Raw genomic sequence first — 14,130 nt, 5'->3', positions numbered from 1 at the left:
ACATATTAGGACATTCTTAGCATCAGTTCTCTGCCATCATCTGTGTGCGGCAGTGGATGTACTGTTCTCTTTCATTGGATCTGGTTAAACTTGTCAACCGTTTTTTTGTTGTTTTTTTTCAGTGGCTTTCACATTTTCTTTTTATTGGAGACAATATTACAATTTGGCAAAAGAGTGGTTTGGACATTTCCCACCTGTCCTGCACACAAATGGTGGCTATATATGTACTACCCTTTTATGTACCATTAAGTATTGTTTTAATTATATTTACAGAAATTGTGTAGTAAAAAAAAAAAAAAGAATTATACAAGGCATATTTGGTATATAGAAACTGACAAACTTCTGGTTAAGCCCAGGCCACATCCAATTTTATCTGATTACAGACAATTGTGACATTTCTACAGATTTAGATATTGCCTCTGCTGCAAACCCATAGTAGTAACTTCATTCTGTTCTCCCATAAAATAATCTAAACATCCTTACAACAAGATAGATTTACATTGGGAGCAAAACTGAGTAACACTTTATTTTAATGCATCCTTGTTACATATGTTACACGTATTTACTATAGTATTAACAGTAAATCAAGCACAATTACAAGTAGCCTTAATAACATTAAACCAAACCTTTAGTAAGTACATTTAGCACTTATTTGAGTAATTGCACTGTAACAATGATACATTTAAATAAAGTTTGACCATTGATAAGACTTGTTTTTAGAGAACATGGCCCAGATTTACTAAACAGGGTAAATTAGCGACATTTCAATGTTTTGTTCTACAACGTACTCATCACACACTCACACCCCAAACTTATCTAGTCTTATCTAGTTATTTATTAAAATCGTATGTTTTCAGAAATGAACATAGCTGCTTCAAAATTCATATTTATACTATGGATGTGTTTAATTTACATTGTAGTACAAAACATCAAAGTTTAGTGAAGTATGTTTACAGGCTTTATTTTACGCATAATCGAAAACTCCCATTATAAAACCCCATATTCTGACGTCTTCCCTGCACCAATCTATAAGAATGTATTTAGTTTTTATTGCAGTAATAAGAATTGTTGGGAGCTCGGCTGGTGGATGAAAGTGCTTAAAAAAAAAAAACATCAAAGTACAAATGATTTTTTAATCTGTTGTCTTTAAGGAAAATATACTTTCTCATGTCCTTTCTTTTTAAATGAGGGTGAAATGTGAGATTCATCCATGCAGTGAATTTACAAGTATTATTGATTTTAACAGTGTAAATGCAGGATTAGAGAGGCAGATGTCCAAAGCATGCTTTGCTTTAAACCCTGAAGCTGCATGAACAGAAGCAAATCCCAGCGCACACCTGAGCTTTGCATCACTTCTGCACTTCTCACGGGCAGTATTGAGAAACAGCCCCCTTCATCTTGAAAGAGAAGTCAGAGACATGAGCAGAAAAAAAAAGAAGAAAAAAAACTGGCAATTTGCTGCGTGACATTTGTGGTCAGGAGGCTATATTACCTTGGGCTTGTGAGAAGATTTTGTAATAGAAGAGTGTAGTGCAAGTATAAAAGCTGTATATTCCTATATATATTCTTATATATCAGTGTTTCCCAACCCTGTTTCTGGATACACACCAACAGTGTACATTTTGGATGTTCTCCTTATCTGAGGCTCTGTTTACACTGGTATAAAACTTTACTCACATCTGACACAATTTATGTTTCTGAATGGTTTTAAATCAGATACATATCCGATATCTGGACATCTGTCCTGCATCTAAACACGTATATCCGATTCCCCTTGGAATTCCAAGTCACCACAAGGCTAGGGCAACATGTTTGCCCACAAAGATAGCTTTTTAATATCACTTTATGAAGCAGAGGTGACTGTTTGTCCTTGCACTATAACTATAACTATAACTATAACAGTAACTCCTTTTTTTATTAATAATATATGGAATAATTAATAATATGGTGGAAATAATATATATACACAGTATATATAGATATTGCGCACTCACAGAAACCTCTGGTACGTGAATTTTATAAATAAAACCGCTTCTCTACTCAAAAAAAGAAACAAAAAAATCTCAGCGGTGAGGTGATAACTTCGCTGTTTTTGTAATTAAACTCATAGCTTCACTATTACATAGAGACACTGTACAGACAGGTAATTCACACTCACAATCTATCTCTCTATCTCTTGCCAATTCATTCGAATTACTTCAAATATTATCTTACCTCGCTATTTTACATGAGAATTCTAGAACTAACAAACCGTAGATCTGCTCTATGTCCGTTCAATCTGATTTTGCACTGCAAACATCCATGACAGCTTTTAACTCATCTATGCTGGCCAATAATAACCAACTGCAGAACTCCCAAGCCATACGTCACAGCAGCCTGAGGACATCAGCGCCAGACCAGAAGTCTCAGGGTATGTTTACAAGACAACGATATGCTTAAAACGGAGACATTTGTCCTTTGGGTTTTCCGCGTACAGACTTCACCATTGTCAAAACGATCCCAATTTAGACGGATCCATGAAAACGATTAAAAACCCTGTATTCTGCTTCCAGGCCATTGGATGGCGATGAAACACTATAGACTGAACACGTAATATGTATGTGCATGACGTCATCGTCTTCAGAGATTCGTGTTTTTGTTACACGGAGACCGTTTTCTTTGAAACCCGTTTTCAAAACTGATTTAAAAAATTTCCCAAAAAAATTCAGGCACCCAAAACGTCGTTGTCGTGTAAACTAACCGAAATGCTTAAAAAGTTTTACGTTTTTAGCTGAAAACGGTGTCATGTAAACAGCCCCTCAGACCGGTGTTGGGGTGGAGCTTATAGCATCATTAAGGTATAGGTTTAGAGGTGGGGTGGAGCATTCATTAAGAAAGAGCTTCTATAGTGAAAGGTAATGTTAGCATTACCCTAACTTCTGGTCTGAGGCTGCTGTCATCAACACTGCAGTGATACGTGGTTCTGCAGTCCTGCAATTAGATATGCATGCTGGCAAATAATCATGGTGCCACCCGATGTGAATTATATAAATTATTTTAATAACATGGCCTGAGGGTCAACCATGTCGCATAGTAAAGCATTCACCAAAAGAATAGTTTTGGACGGGGATTAATGTAAACAGATATCGGATACCAGTCATGTCTAAAGAGAATGTGAAGGGGGAAAAATCTGTGCATTAAGACTTGCAGTATAAAAGCAGCCTGATTTACCCATGTCAGGTTTTGGAGTCTCCTAATGAGCTGATGAGTTGAATCAGGTGTGTTTGATTAGGCACAGTTGTGTACTGTTGATGTAAAAGTCTACTTTTGGTGTGCCACCAGGAACAGGATTGGCAAACACTGCTCTATATAAGGACCTGGGGCCTCATTTATAAAACTGTGCGTAGGAACCTTACTAAAAGTGTACGTGTGCCCGAAAGCCAAAAATGGCGTACGCAAAAAAATATGCAGACTTATAAAACCATTCATACGCCAGAACCTGCGCAGAATTCACTTTATAAATCCCAGTCAGCGGAAGATTGTGCGCACAGGCGTCTCCACCCCGAAATAACCATATATGGAGCTTTCAACGCCTAGTTTTACTATGCATACCCTCATCTACATATCATTTGCATATGATTATTCATCCACGTGATAACGTTTAACGGTACAAGACACATTACATTAATAAAAATAATGTACTTGCCTATCCTTGTCTTGTTTTTGAATACATAAATCAAATAGTGTAAAATACATTTCATCTTTTCCACTGGCCGAATAGTATTTTTAATTGATTTATATTTTTAATGGAAACAGATAGGCCTTGGGCATTATTTGCACAAAACTATTTTCTCAGACAATCTTGTATTATCATGACAAGAAATTATCTCTGTGGTTAAAACATTAAAACACAGCACGCCACAGGAAAAGTGTTCAAAAACCTCCACAACAAATATTTCTATTGATTGAATTTGAATATAACATTTTTTTGTAACTTCTCTGTAATGATTTCATGTTTAAGTGTTTAACTCCATTAAATTGAATGGCATATTTAATCTAAATGTTTATATCAGAAGTAAAACATAGTTTAAATCATTATTTTATTTATTTTAAACTGTTGCGTCAGTTTCACTAAACGGTGAACTAAACTAAACTAAAAGCACAGGTGGAAGTGGGGAAGAAGAACAAGACGAGGAGGAACGAGAGGAAAACAAAGAAGGGGCTAATGTATCAGAAGATAATGAAGGCATTGAGGACAAAATAGATGGTGGCAAATCTTTTGTGAAGAAAGAGAGCACAGGAAACTCTGAAAGCGAGGAAATCTTCACGGTATGATATGTTATATATACGCACATACCTTTTTATTGCCCATTCATTAAAAAAAATGTGTAAATTCAAAGTATTTGCACCTGGTTAAGAATGCTGATAATGATAATTCAGGTTGATGCAATTTGATTTATTGGGTGATGTAATAGGATAATTTAGAAGTTTTTCATTTGAAATAGTTATTGCTATTTGGGCCAGTTGGTGTCGCCAAAACACATACTCTTCTAAAAGAGTGCATATGCACGGTCAAGAGCATCCTTACGGTGCGCACTTATTTACGCCAAGTTTATTTTTTATAAATCCCGATATGTGCGTGGAAAAATGCGTTTATACATCAGGCCCCTGGTTATTTTTTTGTCCCACATTGTATCAGGTGTCCTTACTTCTATGCATTTACATTATAAAAGCATTTGATGCAATGTATTTATTGTGGGCATGTTCTGCATGCCAGATTCACATTTGCTGCTATTGAGGTTGGGATATGGCGTTTCCTCCGAGGAGGCAAGGGAGGCAGTGCCTCCTCAAAAAAAAAAAAAAAAAAAAATAGGATGAGAAAATAATCCATATTACAAAACTAAAACAATGCAAATATTACAAAATGTAACATTAAAAAGTGTATAAATAAATCCCTTGTTTTTCTAAAGTAACACTGTCCAACAGCGACACCAGCAGGTAAAGTTCCAGCGGGACGCATCGTCTCTATTGCCCCCCCTGAGCCCATGGAATTTTAACAGACCGCCTAAACTAAAGCATGCGGTGGGTTTAGTCGGGGGTTATTGAGAATGATTGGGGGAAAGTCACGTGGATGCAATGCCTTCATCGCGCTATGATTGGATGTGATTGGATATGACTGGCTATGTAATAATTTTTATGTTTTATAGATTATGTCAATTTGTCCATATTGCATGTTTCAGCATGGACAAGTTGGTATCAAGAATCATGAAATTGCACTGGTATAAGTAGACTGACATTGTCATGAGCAAGTGCTGTCCTTTCATAAAGCAACTGACTCTTAACAAAATGCAAGTAAGAGCATTTGACTTCACTGACACTTTTTGGCTCTTTACGTGTAAGATCACAGGCTATTATATGCACTCATGCTTGATTATATAAATATGCATGAGAGCATCTACTAATTAGACAGAGATATGCTCTTTATGTATAACTAATTATAGTATAATTAGCCTTACATTAGTTGAACTAGCTTGCTGAAGTAAAGAAATGCATTATTAAAATTATATGACGAGTTACCAAGTGCCTCATAAATCTACATTAACAACAGACTGAGTATGAAATATTGTTTCACTTTTTGCTCAAGTAAGTCAGAGTTTGCTGTTTTTTTTTCTGTTACTTTCTGTGTTTTTTCTGGTCAAATTCATCTTTTATGCTAAAATTTACACACACACACACACACACAAACACACACACACACACACAGCTTGGGTACACCATTCATATGTTTTTGCGCATGAAAGTAATAATTTAGTTACTGTCTTATTTATTTGACAGTCAGTTCGCCATTATATATAATCTGCACTGTTAATTAAAGATCTTTTGACTTTGGCATTGTTGTGGCCCTGCAGTAAAACATATGGCTTTGTTGTCTAACAGGGTTTTCTTAAAAGAAGAAGAAGAAGAAGAAGAAGAAGAAGAAGAAAATGTTTTTATCTCAGTGATGCAGTGAAAATTAAACTCTCATAAAAGACTGCATGAATACAGTAGCATAGAAAGTGTCCACTTTTCTCTTCCTTCATACAGTGTATCTTAACACTTTCTGAAGCACTTCATTATTGCACATTTCAGTCCACCCCAAAGCTTGAAAACAGCTAGTTATTTTTAAAGTGTAGCTTCACAGATTTTCAACATGCTTTTGTAGTTTATGCACTGTCTGTTTACTCTTTCTCTGTGTTACCTGGACTGAGAAATTCCATCCATTTGTTAGTTTTGCGTCATCCGGCAAACTTTTGACAGCTCCATGGCTTTTTCAAAACTATAGATTGTACTTTCCTCATTTTTGTATCCCCGCCCATGCCACAGACAGTCAGATTGACAGAAGGTTATTGACAAAACAGTTATATGAGTAGGTTTATCACTGAAAATTGTATCATATATAATGTACCAAAGAACTACCGGTATGTAAAGGGCCTGTTCAAATACCCACACTTGTGGTCTCTGCACTTGACCACTTGTCTACCTACATGATGCAGTTCCTGTATTTGGCCTAAATGTTTACGTGGGTGTGAAGAATGTAAGTGTGTATTTTGAAAAGTTTTGATTACCCGATGGGAAGCAATATTTGAAAAACGCTGTTTGAAAGTTGGCCAGACCAACAACGAGACACAAACACAAACGTGTAGCCAATCAGCATTAGGGGGCTTATGATGGTGGAGGAGAGAAAATAAGCAAGAGGGAGATTTGAAGAAAGACTGTTGAAAGAGAGATAGCTGAGAGACATTGCAAAAGAGAAAAGCTCATAAGAATATCACTGGAAAATGAAGGGTTATGATCAGGAAAGAGCTTTAGGACCCAAGCTAAATTTAGAAAAGGTTTCCAGCGATGGATAACAGACCTGAAAACAAATGCGGTGGTTGCTTTATTTGCTCCAAATGTGAGTAACACTGGTTTTGACTGTCATTGTTTGTCTGGAGCTGCTGTGCTGTTGGCAACTAACAACGATCTGTATGGTATTTTTGTGTGCTTCTTTGTAGTTTGTTCATCATCTTAGCTTTATTTTTCATGAAGCATTATTTTGTTGCGCTTCTGCTACGATAAATATACATCCACTCTTGCATTGAGTTTGTAAGAGAGGCCAGTTAGTGAGAGTTGTGCAGGCTTATGACTGCTAGAGAATGCAGTGTTTACTGTTTAGAGTCCTTGTTAGTACACTCGCCTCTCATGCCAGTGATCGGGGTTCGAGGCTAACTTGGAGCTGGGCAGTTAGGATTGGAGGGTGAGCTTTGGAGGCGGAGCAATGAAGAGAGGGGTGTGTTTGTTTGGGTTGATTTAGAATATCAACAATTTTGAGAAATAACACACTGCACATTTAAGAACGTCTCGGTTACATATGGTAACCCTCGTCCCTTGAGGGAGGGAACGGAGGCGTATGTCGTGACCGACTGATAGGAATCTCGCTAGAGAGGCCAATCTACTTCGAGTGAAACTAAAACGAGCCAATACACATTGGCATGCAATCATTTGCATCAGCTGTTAAGCCACGCAACGCGGGTATATAATCCGACTGATAGGAATACCTACCAAAGCGCCACAGCTGCTGCACCCCATCCAGCACCCTGTGTCAGCCTCTACCCCTTCTTGCCTGGAAGGACGATAGGAGAGGGCTTAAACAGAGTGTATCTGACACTGTTGTTCCGTGATAACCCATACAGTGAAATTATTGGATAACACTGGGAAAGCGTGCCCTTTCTATGGAGGGAAGGGACGCTGCGGATGCCACAATCTTCAAAGGAGTTATGTGGAAAGATACATATGGACTAGCCCGAAGGTGGTACTGCATATGCATACTGGGTGACTTAGCCCAAGGGAAAGACACGGGCTTCGATTAGGTGCAGCTATGGAGAATTCACATATGGGATCCCCGTAGGGTCACACATATGGGACCCAGCCTAAACCCGGTTCTCAAGGATTCAACGGATAAAAGCCTGGCACTGGATGCTCCGCCATGTCCGGGCAGAGGGTGTTGGAGGACTCACAGGTTTTTCACTCTGGAGAATATGGAGCACAGTAGGGTGATGCAAGCTGACAGAGCCGGGCCTCTCAGAGCTTTTACCCGTTTAGGGTGAGAACACGGGAGGAGACCGGCTCTACACGTAGGCTATAGTATCTAGCGAACATGTTAGGTGTCGCCTAGCCCGCAGCTCTACAGATATCTGTTAGCGAGGAGCCACGTGCCAGCACCCTGGAGGATGCAACGCCTCTCGTGGAGTGAGTATGCAACCTGAGCAGGCAGGGCACGCCTTGAGCTTGGTAAGCATCCACTATCCAGTGGGCCATCTTCTGCTTGGAGACAGCCTTTCCCTTCTGCTGGCCTCCGTAACAGACAAAGAGCTGCTCTGAGGTCCTGACGCTTTGAGTTCAGTCCTCGTACAATACGCAGAGCAGGAACGGGAAAGAGCAAAGCCAGGGCTGGGTCTGCCTCCTCCAGGGGCAGCGCTTGCAGGTTCACTACCTGGTCTCTGAAAGGAGTGGTAGGAACCTTGGGCACATAGCCAGGCCGGGGTCTCAGTATAACATGGTTGTCACCCGGCCCGAACTCCAGGCACGATTCGTAGACCGAAAATGCTTGCAGGTCCCCTACCCTCTTGATAGAGGCCAGTGCAATCAGCAGCAAAGTCTTCAAAGAAATAAGCTATAAGTCCGCTGACTGCAAAGGCTCAAAGGGAGCATCCTGAAGTGCTTGAAGCACCAGGGAAAGGTCCCAAGAGGGTATGGAGGGGGGTCAAGGAGGGTTTAGCCGTCTCGCCCCCCTAAGGAACCTGACGACCAGGTCGTGCTTTCCAACTGATTTGCCATCTATGTGGTCGTGATTAGCTGAAATAGCGGCAGCATGTACTTTGAGGGTGGAGGGAGACAGCCTTTGCTCCAACCCTTGCTGCAAGAAGGAAAGCACTGACCCTATCAAACATCTTCGGGGGTCCTCTCTGCGAGAGGAACACCACTCGATGAACAGCCAGAGATGGCGTTCCTGAACCACAAGTGTGGACATCGCACGACTCACCGACCGCGCGGTGACCTTCGTTGCACGAAGCGCGAGGTCCGTTGCGGTATGAAGTTCCTGGAGACCTTTTTTTTCACAACAAAAGCATAAAAAAAACCAAAAAAAAAATAGTGTTATACGTTTCACAAAAAGAATGTGATGGACAATTGCCGAAAAACCCTCAAGGGGCTTAATTAGTGGCAATCTCCATAGAAACAATTAACTTGTGGGTCGTGTCCACCCTCGTGCAGTTCCTTCAGTGCCTTGGCCTGATAGACCTGCAGCAACGCCATGGCGTGCATGGCAGAGGCGGCTTCCCCACAGGCCTTGTAAGCCTTGCCGGTTAGGTCTGACGAGTACTTACAGGCCCGGGAAGGGAGACACGGTTCTCCGCACCAAGTGGAGTTAGTGCACAGCTGCATAGCAACGGCCCGCTCCACTGGCGGGATACACGTGTATCCCTTAGCCGCCCCGCCATCAAGGGTGGTGAGGGAGGAGGAGCCACCGGAATGGTTTCTGGCAGCAAAAGGTGCCGTCTATGTCCCCGTGAGCTCCTCGTGCACTTCTGGGAAGAAAGGCACTGGGGTGGGTTGCTGACAATGTTATACAAAATGTAAACTAATTAAAATGTTTTTCATGTTTTACAGAAGAAGAAAAAATTCAAACGGTATGGTCTCTTGCCAATGCAACAGTAAACGAATATTGTTCAACAATATTATTTATTGCATGCCTTTCTTTACTGCATGCCTCTGCCATGTGTTTCTCCAGAATGCACTTTCTCCTGCCTTCCACAGACAACTCTTTCTTGAATAATTTCATAATTAATAATATGAGAGTAAATATTGTGATTTCAGAGAGATTTGACATGTCTAGCCTAATTGCAGAGAACATGATGGTACTTAGACTGCTGTTGGAGTATAGTTATTACCTTGAACCATTCTCACTAACACCATTTTCTACCTTAACAACAGCTGCCAGTCCTGATAGCAAATTTAGCAAACTGAACAAGCTCTCCCTGAGGAATTCATATCATTCTTTTTCCTCTTTGTTCTCACCGAGGCTTGCCAGTCAGCTAACACACCCAGGGCCCTTACTCTGCTTGACTGATTTTGGCAGGTTGTAACTTTGAAAGGTGAAAGAGTACAGCCCTAGACATGGCCAGATGCCTCTCATTGCTGTTTCCTTTCCAAAATGGATATCTCACCATCCAGAGCCAGAAGATACTTTATTAAAAATTAAATAAACAAAATAATAGCTTTTCAATATTAATAAGCATTCCACATGAACCTTTATAACTCAGAAGAATTGTATCTCTTTGCTTCTATGGTCAATTTGAATTACTAAATTATGTTAGGGGAATTATTTTGGTCTGAGTTAAGTATTCAGTAGCCAAAGTGACCAGGCTGGACAATGATCTGACACTGGTTAGATTGGCCCTTTTACTGCTTTGATATTTTTTTTTTGTCTCTTGAGAAGTTTCAGATTTATCAGCATCTTTAATGAAACCTAAAGGGAGAAAGAGACAAGCCCCCTACTAGAAGCTGAAGGCAAGTCTTTGTCAGATGCTCCTGGACTATTAAGTGTAATATAATGTAGCGTATACATCAAAGCAGATACTAATACCCTTCTTGCTTGCCCTCTTTTCTTTGGTATTCCCACTTTGCTATGACATGGAGGCAAGGTGATTCTGGTATGACTGGAAACTAGGACACGGATTTTCGCTCATCTATCCTTCCCCGCAAGAGGATTTCTCTTGCACCTACCACTGCAGTAAATGTTTGCAGTGCTGAAAACGCATTTATTTAGTTCAAACCCTCTTTAGATACTTTCTATTTTGAAGAGGAAGACAGGGACTATTTAATTCAGTAAAAGTACAACGTTTTTAGACATAACAGTCATGAAATCAAAATGAAGTGTAGTGACATGGTTGAATTAATTTAGAGTAGTTCTCTACACAGCTATAAATAAAGCACATTTTAGTACTCTAAAATGCCACTGAAAAAAAGTCTTGCACTCAACACCGATGTCACATATTCCTGAGTGAACATGATATTTTCTGAGGATTCCTTTTGTTATGTTTTTTACCCAGCAATATGTGACATTGGGTTTATTTTATCCACCAGTAATTGGATTGGATCTGCAAAGCTGTTAGCGAAGAGTTTTTTGAATTTGCTGCATGATCATGTTATTCAGGTAGCAAGCTCATGATTTACTCTGAACCTTGAGTTTATTTATGTATTCTACTTCAGGATTTTAAAACCTTTAGTTGTTCTTATGCACCTAATTTAAATTTGAATACCATCAATTTGAATGACTTAATTGAATTTACATAAATTTGTCCACAACAATCTTAACAGCTAAAAAAACATGAACATTGCTGTTATTATCAAGGTAACCTTGTGCAGAATGCTTCAGGCATTCAAATTTTAATTTCTAATCATTCATTTTACTGCCATTCAGGCAGTAAAAGTTGTAAACAGAATACCTTGCACCCTTCAGAATACTGAAAAGTGCTATGTCCTTTAGCTGGAGTAAGCCAAACTGATGCTCCCTTAGAGGGCTCAGGAAACTGATTTTTAAAACCATCATAATAAAATTTACAAAACTTTCCTTGAAATATGAAATGGGTGAAAATGCACACACAAAAAAAAGGAATGTGAAAGAATATGCTGGAAGTAATTGACTCCAGCACAGACATGGGTCTATGAAGAACAGGATTCTAGAGAAATAGTTGCTTGTGACTAATAGTTATACCCTCTGTGTGCACAGGATCACTACCACAGCCGCCTGCATGATGGACTTGCGCAGATACCCACTAGATGAGCAGAACTGCACACTGGAAATCGAGAGCTGTAAGTGTCCCGTGAGACTTTCTCTCCACAATTTTTTTTATATTAATATGATAATTAAAAAAAAAAAAAGCATATATATGTGTGTGTGTGTGTGAAGTGACATTTTTTTTCCACATATTTGGACAAGCAAACATTTGATTCTCTTTGAAACAGTGCCTATTAATAAAGTTGATCCACTTGAAAAAAAAAGCTTTTTCAATAATTTATTCAACAGAAATGTCAGTAGATGTGAATTTCTTCTGTGGGGAAAGTAAGTACATCCCTGGCCTAGCTAGTACTGCCCCCTTTAGCAGAAATAACTTCTTGTAGACGTTTTTCATAATTTTCCACCAGTCACTGACATCTGGCCTTTTTTAACCACACTTCCATGCAATATTCTTTCAGTTGCAAGGTGTTTGAAGGTATTCTTATGTGTACAGCCCATTTGAAATCTCCTCACAATATTTCAACAGGATTCAAATCTGGGCTTTGACTAGGCAATTCCATTACGCTCTTCTTTTTGAGCAATCTTTGGTGGATTTGCTAGCGTGTTTAGGATCGTTATCCTTTTGAAAGGTCCACTTTTGGTTCAATTTAAACTGTTGGACAGATGGCCTTACAGTATGTTCTATTTAAGCACTCATTGATATGATGTTGAATTCATAGTTAAATCAATAAATGCAAGCTGTCCAGTCCCTGAGGCAGCAACCCCAAACCATAACATGTCCATCACAATGCTACACAGTTGGTATAAGGTACTTCTCCTTAAAAGCTGTCTTTGATCTGTGCCAAACATGTCTGCTGTTACTGTGCCCAAACAACTCTATCTTCGATTTGTCTGTCCAGAGCACATTGCTTCAATAGGTCTGATATTTTTTTTCCTTACAATGGAATGATATATATCAAATAATTTGGAGATCTTTTTAAATCCCTTGCCAGATTCATAGGCATCCACAACCTTTCTTTTTTCTTTTTCTGAAGGCCTTACAATACTCTTTAGATCATGGCATGATGAAACCACACACCTCAATAGCCGAGGGAACACCAGACACTAGATATGAGAGGTTCAACTCTCTAAGCTGATTCATATATCACATTGCATTAGTATTCAGACCCTTAACTCTGTACTTAGTTGAAGGACTTTTTAACCGCGATTACAGCCTTTTAAAATAAAGTATTTTTGGTTATAATGTGACATGCCTTGCACACCTGGATTTCTGCCATTATTTCCTGCAGATCCTAAGCTCTGTCAGGTTGGATGGGGACTGTCGGTGGACAGCAATTTTTAGGTTTCTCTGGAGATGTTTGATTAAATTTATGTCCAGGCTCTGACTAGGTCACTCAAGAACATTCACAGAGCCATCCCTAATCCACTATTATATTGTCTTGAGTATGTGTTTAGGGTCATTGTCCTGTTGGAAGGTAAACCTTTGGCCCAGTCTGAGCTCCTGAGTGGTCTGAACCAGATTTTAGATAAGGATATCTGTGTACTTTGTTGCATTCAGCTTTCTTTCTACCATGAACAGTCCCTTAAGCCCTGCTTTTGAAAAAAACAAAACATGCTTTTCGTCTGGCCGCTGTGTTTGTAGTCTTCCATGATCTGTGTCTTGACACAGTTCCTTTGACCTCAAGGCTTAGTTGTTACTCTGACATGCATTTTCACATTTATCCCAAATATGTTATCAAAAATATGTTTTTTGCTTTTTCACTAAGAGGTATGAAGTGCATATTGATGTAAAAAAAACAAAAACAAAAAACATTTAGCATGAGGCTGCAACATGCAAATGAAACGAGTGCGTGAAGGGATGTTGCCGTCAGAGAGATGAGAGAGCGAGAAAGCTCAGCTGCTATCTGTGGAAAATTAGTATTGGAAGCGTTTCAGATATTTCAGTATCGATATGTATCGAAAAATCTATATTTTAACAACACTACATTGCACTTAGTTTCTTATTTCAAATGCCTTTTTAAAAGACAACAATTAAAAAAATGCATGCTGTATATTATATATAAAATTCAACCCGCCAACTTGACTAGTAGGAGTGACTGCGTTACACACCATTGCTGAAATCCATCCACATTTAGCGGGTGTTAATGTCAAGCCCTACAGTTGGTGCTCAACCAGAATAATACTTTTATTTGGGGTGTGCATTTGCTGTCTTTTGCCGCTAAGAGGCGCTACAATCACAGACTTTTAAAAGTGTCAGTTTATTCTCTCTATTGCGTAATCTGACGTGGCTCATTGAGAACTGACCAGCAGATAAATTCAAGTGAAACATTGTA

The 14,130-nt window shown here is 39.3% G+C and overlaps 1 protein-coding gene across 2 annotated transcripts in view; it reads left to right on the top strand.

Annotated features, from left to right (window-relative positions):
• The window catches only part of gabrb2b (gamma-aminobutyric acid type A receptor subunit beta2b), a 133,239-nt gene that overhangs the window by 75,156 nt on the left and 43,953 nt on the right, over window positions 1-14,130 (top strand). For both annotated transcript variants that reach the window (XM_082141317.1, XM_082141316.1), the window contains exon 5: window positions 11,789-11,871. In XM_082141317.1, the coding sequence (XP_081997443.1) occupies window positions 11,789-11,871 (83 nt within the window). The remainder of the gene's footprint in view (window positions 1-11,788; window positions 11,872-14,130) is intronic.

The sequence above is a fragment of the Leuciscus leuciscus genome (genome assembly GCF_965113295.1).
Source record: "Leuciscus leuciscus genome assembly, chromosome: 16".
NCBI lineage: Eukaryota > Metazoa > Chordata > Actinopteri > Cypriniformes > Leuciscidae > Leuciscus > Leuciscus leuciscus.
This window is presented reverse-complemented; position numbering and strand designations above follow the sequence as displayed.